The sequence below is a fragment of the Bison bison genome, unplaced genomic scaffold (assembly GCF_000754665.1).
Source record: "Bison bison bison isolate TAMUID 2011002044 unplaced genomic scaffold, Bison_UMD1.0 scf7180017864048, whole genome shotgun sequence".
Taxonomy (NCBI): Eukaryota; Metazoa; Chordata; class Mammalia; order Artiodactyla; family Bovidae; genus Bison; species Bison bison.
The window spans coordinates 4,942,569-4,949,710 of NW_011494620.1; the positions used below are offsets into that span (position 1 = coordinate 4,942,569).

The 7,142-nt window shown below is 47.4% G+C and overlaps 1 protein-coding gene across 2 annotated transcripts in view; it reads left to right on the top strand.

Moving 5' to 3' along the window:
- Window positions 1–7,142, top strand: part of DHRS12 (dehydrogenase/reductase (SDR family) member 12) — a 40,550-nt gene that overhangs the window by 14,101 nt on the left and 19,307 nt on the right. For both annotated transcript variants that reach the window (XM_010835668.1, XM_010835669.1), the window contains exons 4-5: window positions 3,586–3,678; window positions 4,902–4,983. In XM_010835668.1, the coding sequence (XP_010833970.1) occupies window positions 3,586–3,678; window positions 4,902–4,983 (175 nt within the window). The remainder of the gene's footprint in view (window positions 1–3,585; window positions 3,679–4,901; window positions 4,984–7,142) is intronic.

Genomic DNA, 7,142 nt, shown 5'->3' on the forward strand with positions numbered 1-7,142 from the left:
CCTGGATGTGGGGTCTGTGTACCTGTGCAGTTGCTTCCCCGAGGAGCTGGCCCCGGTGGAAACCCCAGGTCCCGGGGAGGGGAGCAGGCTGGCCGGCAGTGACCACGGGCCCCTTGCACATCCACCGAGAGCATCTTGCCTCCAGGCCCAGCTGGAGTTCCCTCCTCTGTCCTGTACACCCACTCCTCCGGCAGCCCCCACGCCTGCTGCCTCTCCATGTGCTGCCCACAGCTGAGGGGCGGATGGCGCCCCACTCCTGCAGGCGTGGGTCGTGGCCAGGAGGAAAAAAATTTGCCCCAGTCTAGAATGGAGTATTCTGCCTCTGCCCATGAGGGCTATCCTTTATCTGGAAGTAACGTTTTCAAGGCAAGAGGCTGTCCTTCTCCCTTTGACTTGGCAGCCTCTCGCCATCAGATGCCCTGGGAAGCTTCGTGCTGGCCGTGAGCACGAAGGTCTCTAAACCTTCCTCTGCGTCAGCAAGTGGGGCCGCGATCTGGGGGCTGCAGTTCTTGAGCTGGAGGGCTGGCTGGCTGCCTGCCAGTAACTTCGGGTGGCGCTGCTGCAGGACGTAACGGGAACACTGATCTCGGGCCACGGGCAGGGGAGGGCTTGCCTGGATTCCAGCCCGCTGTGGGCTCGGCCACGTTCATTACCAAGTGGATTTATATAGGAAAAGATGCCAGTATGGTTCTGCTGATGCTGTTGAGCCCTCCTTATACCCAACGGCACCATCTTTGGGAGGAAAAACTGAAAGCAGGAACCAGCGTGTTTCCTGGGGTGCAGAGAGGGAGCCCGCAGCTTGCAGCCTGCCCCATCCCCACACACAAACCCCCGGCAAATCCTCTCCTCTTGCATCTGTGTAAGTGGTCTCCAGCACTCCCTGAGAGCTCGGTGGTCCAGGGCTGGCGATACCTTCTGCCCATCCCTGGAGGTGTGGTTTCACTGACTCAGTGCCTCCAGTCTCTGCTGCTCTGTGATGACCTAGAGGGGTGGGAGGGAGGCTCACGAGGGAGGGGACATTGTATACTTATGGCTGATTCATGGCATTGTATGGCAGAAACCAACACACTATAAAGCAATTCAGTTCAGTCACTCAGTCACGTCAGTCTCTTTGCAATCCCATGGATTGCAACACGCCAGGCCTCCCTGTCCATCACCAACTCCCAGAGTCTACTCAAACTCATGTCCATCAAGTCAGTGATGCCATCCAACCATCTCATCCTCTGTCGTCCCCTTCTCCTCATGCCTTCAATCTTTCCCAGTATCAGAGTCTTCTCCAGTGAGTCAGCTCTTCGCATGAGGTGGCCAAAGTATTGAAGTTTCAACTTCAGCATCAGTCCTTCCAATGAACATTCAGGACTGATTTCCCTTAGGATGGACTGGTTGAATCTCCTTGTAGTCCAAGGGACTCTCAAGAGTCTTCCCCACACCACAGTTCAAAAGCATCAATTCTTTGGTGCTCAGCTTTCTTTATAGTCCAACTGTCACATCCATACATGACTACTGGAAAAACCATAGCTTTGACTAGACAGCCCTTTATTGGCAAATTGTTGATAAAGCAATTATCCTCCAATTAAAAACAACTTTTTAAAAGCTTAAAACTTGGAGTTGTGGGCCCCTCAATTGTAGGTGGCAGACAGAGCAGCAGTGGGTATGGGGATGCTGCTGGAGGAGCAGGTGCACAGAACAGAGGAGGGAACCCCAGGATCAGCTGCTCCTCTCTGTCTGTGAAGCTTTGTCAGGGGGACGAGGGGAGGAGCTGGGCTCTGCCCTCACTGAAGCCTTGTGGGCTAGACAGTGCGCTTAGCTTTCCTGAACCTCAGTTTCCTCATCTGAAAATTAGAAGTGATATTATTTTGTTCAGGTTGCATTCAGCATGCACCATCCTTAGTTGCGGCATTCGAATTCTTTATTGCAGCATGTGGGATCTAGTTTCCAGGCCAGAGGTCCAACCCGGGCCCCTGGGTTTTTTACACACCAGCACCTGGCTGGTTCCTTCTCCTGGTCACAGAGGACAGCTGACCTCTTCTGGGCACCTCTGTCTTCCTAGTTTCTCGCAGAGGGAGCCAGATGATTCCTTGCACCTTTTCAGGATGTTTCATTTCACCAGAATTCATGGCTGATTTCCCTGTTCCCTGCTGCTGCTTCTATTTAATTCTGAGATGCCTTGGGTGCTTCTAGGAAACTCAAGGAGACTGTGGGATGATCAGAGTAAAACTGATTTTAGCTCACTTGAATTTTGTTGGTTTTCAAACCTGGATTTTGTGTGAGTGTTTTGCAGCCCTGCAGGGTGGGAGGGGGGTCCTACAGAGATGTCGGGGAAGGCCTTGGAATGAAAGGATTAGGTGTCCGGACTTGGCCTGCCCTCGAGAGGCTCATGGCTGACTCTGGTGTGAGTCAACAGCCTCGTGTTCACTCTGGCTGGGCCAGGGCCTTCAGAGACTTTTCAGAAGAGTGTAATCCTGTACGGACAGTGCTTTTCCTCTCCCTTGAAGGCAGAGGAAGACTCAGTTATGGCAGACTTAAGCTGAACACGGCATTCAAGCTCCTTACAGGCCTTCTGAGTCATGATAACGTTTCTCATTCTCTGAGCCTTTGTCTCAGGGTGAGGCAACATGTTTTAAGATCAGTAGAAATTCTTCCTTGGGTTCAGTGGCTCAGTTGCTGGGGAAACGGAGGCAGGGCACTGAATTCTGCTTTATCATGGGTTTTATGGCTTGTCTGGAGGTCAGTTCCCAGCAGCAGAAATCTCTGCCCTGGGTTGGTGATAAGTCTCTGACGCCTGCTAGAGTTCAGGGACACTGAGCCTCAGCGACGTTCAGTGACGTTGAACTCAGGGATGATCAGTGGGTGCTGAGAATGCAAGTTTCATTTATGTGCTGGGAAAAAGGGCCCAACAGCCAAAGTGCATTGCTCATTTACATGCATGGCTGTGTGTGCACCACTGGCATGGGGCGCCCTTGACGTGGTTCCTCCATCAGGGAGTTGTGAGTCTACGGGGGGTGGGGTGGGGGAGTGGGGCTGTGTCCAGAGGTAACCATAGCACAAGGCTGGGATTGACATTGTAAGCAAGGACTGAGTCACAGAGGAAGTTGTCATCTCATAGTTCTGATGTGCCCTAGATATTCTCTTAGGAACAAAATATTGACAAAAAAACGCCCACATGATCGGTAGGAAACTATGACACATCTATGCAATGTTTTGTGGCCATTAAAAGAAATAAGGTAGATTTATATTTAAGAAAAAAATCTCTAAAACATGTTAAGTGAAAGAGAAGGATATAGAACAATGTATAGTCTGAATCTATTTATATGGAAAAGGGCTACACATACACATGTATATGTATATATAATGCTTAGTGTATGTATATAGATATATGTTTATATATAATGCCTAAAACATGTATGTATAAACGTTGTATGTACTTGAAGTATTTCTGGGTGATTCATAAGAAACTGTGAACAATGATGTACTTCTGAGCAGTGAGACTTTCCATTTTATATCATTCCAAATGATTTTTTTTTTAATGCTTTTTAATGAAAAAAGTACATTTTTTAAAAAAGCTTCTTTTGTTTTCTGGTTTAGAACATCTTTCTGCATATTGTGGACCTGTCTCTTCCCAAGTCAGTCTGGAAATTTGTTGAAAATTTCAAGCAGGAACATACCCTCAATGTCTTGGTGAGCTTTGTAAACATAAGTAGGGGATAAAACTCATGCATGTGTGTTTCTCCTCTGTGTGGATGAAGAGTGTGTGTGTGCGTGTGCGTGCATGCGTGTGTGTGTGTGTGTGTGTGTATCTTTACGGCGACACGTTAGTGAGACTCTTTGATGGGAAGGCCTGTTCATGTCACCAGGTTCACTCATTAGACTCATTCTAACCGTGTTGCTTGGATGTGTGAGTAAAGGAAGGGACCCTATACTGGGTCTTTGGGGGTGATGGAAAGGTTCCATTTTTTCATAAAATGATTTGTGTACTGCCATTCTTGAACTCTGTAGATTTGGGGATTGATGTATTAAAATTAGAGGCTCGGGGGAAATTAAAAAGCTTAGTCCAAAAGAACACCTGTTGCAGACAACCAAATCTTTTAGCATCACAGTCAGTTGCTCCATGGAGAAAGTTGGAAGACTCAGGTGGGTTGCTGTCCCTCTGCTCCTCCCACATATTCTGCTTTGAGCTGAGCTGCTTTTCTGCCCAGATTGTTTCTCGTGTGCTCCACAACGTTCGTTCAGACCCAAGTCTAGTCTTGCACTGTCCAATATGGCTACAGAGCATTTGAAATGTAGCCGGTTCAAACTGAGATGTTCCATCAGTGTAAAAATCCACCAAAGTCGAAGACTTAGGGTAAAAAAAAAAACCAAAAGTAAACTAACATTTTTATATTGATTACATTTTTATGTTGATTACATCTTGAAATGCTACTATTTTAGATATAGTGAGTTAAATATTATACATTATTAAAATCAATTCTGCCTGTTTCTTTTTATGTTTTTATTTATTTTCTGGGTGAGTTACGTTTTATTTGGGGCAAAATGAGGACTGCAGCCTGGGAAACAGCACCTCAGATCACTCTGAGAAGCTGTTTTTCTCTTTACCTTTTTAATGTGACTACTTTGTAGAAAACTTGAAATTACATACTTGTACTGGATAGCATTGGTCTAGACAGATTTCCAGGGCACTTTATTGTGAATTAGGTTGCCTGGCCAAGCCGTAGTCACTGGAGGTCTCTGCACAGTCCCATGGCTGAGCCGGCTGCACACCTGGTTTTGATGTGAAGAGACAGTAGAGCAGAACATGAGTTGTCATCCTACACATGTGTGACCAGTGGTGGCGTGGGGCTGTGGGTTGTGGAAACAGGTCCCTTGGCCCTATTTTCCTTTATTTTGAAATTTGTAATTTCTAGATCAATAATGCAGGTTGCATGGTCAATAAGAGAGAGCTCACAGAAGACGGACTCGAAAAAAACTTTGCTACCAACACTCTGGGTAAGTGTAAGCGGTTCTCTTATTTATTTTTAGCAAAATAAATGGAGAAGGATCAGAAACTGTAGAAGGATCAGAAAAGTAGTGATAAACTTTTGGAGTTCTTGGTGCGTAGCTTGATTGTATTCACTTTATCTTTAAATGCATTATTTTTTCTTCATAAAACACTCTTGTCTTATTTTTTATAATATGTGTTAGTGCCAGAAATACTATTCTTAAAGTGGTTTTTTCCTGGGAAGCTCAAGGCTCATTATAGACATGACTTTGGTGAGGAGGGCAGGGTCACCTTAGGTGGAGAGGGCAAGTATGAAAACTGCAGCAAAGTGAACTTCCGGCCAGGGCTGAGGAAGGAGCAGCCATAAGACAAGAACATGGACCTAGAAAGGCGTTCGTTTACCTGGAACACAGGACCCCCGGGTTCCAGACCCTGCTCTGTAATAACCGGCCAACGCGTTTTGTGCCAGGTCAGTGATTCTCAAAGTGGGGTTCCTGGACCATCACCAGGGAACTCGGTGGATTTGCACATTCTTGGGCCTTACCCCGAGATCCACTGAATCCAAAACTGGGATGGAGCTGAGAAATCTGTGTTAGAATGAGCCCTCCAGATGATTCTGATGCACACTTAAGTTTGAGAACCAAGGGGCCAGGATTTTAGGCTCTTTGGATTTTTCTCCTTGAACCAAGGGGTCTGGAATACAGATCTTCCTCAACTTGGGATGGGTTAGGTCCCAGTCAACCCATCATGCGTAGGTTGATCATGTTGTAAACTGAAAATGCATTAATCCACCTAACCTACAGAACATCCTTGCTCAGCCCAGCCAACCTTAAACAGGCTGAGAACACTTGATGTTAGCCTACAGTTGGGCAAAATCATCTAACCCAAAGCCTAGTTTATAATAAAGTATTGAATTCCTCATGTTTATGAAATATTGTGCTGCAAGTGAAAAACAGAGCGGTTTCTGGCCCAGAGTGGCTGTAAATGTGCAGGCTGTTCACTCTTGTCATTGCCTGGCTGACTGGGAACTTGCCGCGCATCCTGAGAGAGCGTCTTACCGCTTATTACCAGCTCAGGAAAAGTTCAAAACCCCAAATTCAAAATACAGTTTCTAAGGAATGCATATTGCCTTCACACCATCGAAAAATCTTAATTCAAACTGTTGTAAATTGGGGACCGTCTGTAGACGATTTCAGTGCCTTGGAGAGATTTCACCTTGGAGAGGCAATGAATCTCAGATTCTCCCCGGTGACCATACCGCTTCCTCTGAGGAAGTGAGGCTTTTAATAAACCGGTTTAATTAATCCTAAGTCACAAGATGAATGGTGGGGGTTCCTGTGGCTCCTGGGGTCATTGAGGGTGACCATTAGATAGCAACCTCTTCCCACCCAAGAACTGAACAGTGTGAGGAGTAGAATAATAATGAACGAAAGCCCTAAGTCACTGTTGTTGCTGATGAGGCTGGTTGAAGGGTGTGGCTCAGGTGAGAGCCAGATGGCTTCCTTAATGCTGAACTCCCAGAATTAGACAGCCTTGCTGGCTTTGTTGTGGCTGGATAATCCCAGACAGACACCACCAACCCCTCCCAGGAAGCCCAGTTTCTTGCTCCCAAATGTACTACATTTATTACCAGAATGCTCACCTCCTTGGGATGGGGGAAGGAAGGGGCCGAAGGAGGTTGCTCATTGTGCTCTCTCCAGGAGGAGGGGAACATAGGGAGTGGAGAAGGACCCTTCTGCCCACTCTGAAGCTCTGAGCTTGCATTTCTTTCTTTTTAAACAAATCTCTGGGAGCTTGCTATGAAACGCTGCAGGTTTAGGACAAAATGTTCCCATCTTCTGCTTTGTTCCAAATGCGGTATCCTTGCCCAAAGTACCAGAAGTACACGAATGTGGGGTCATGCCAGGGTTTGCCTTCTGACTCTCCTGGATGGTAGGGACTCCTGGGGTCCTAGCAGCTGGCCTCCTAGGTTGGCTGCACCCCCAGGATCAGCTTTGTGATTTGTAGGGCCCAGTGGCAAACAAAAGTGGGGGCTCCTCTGTTCAAAAAGTACAAGGGTTTGCCCAAGACGAAGCCAGCTCTGCTGCTTCCCACCCACCCGTCCAGCACCCCGCTCCATTCCACTGGGTGTGTGCTGCATGCTAGGCCCGGGGGGGGGGGGGGGGGA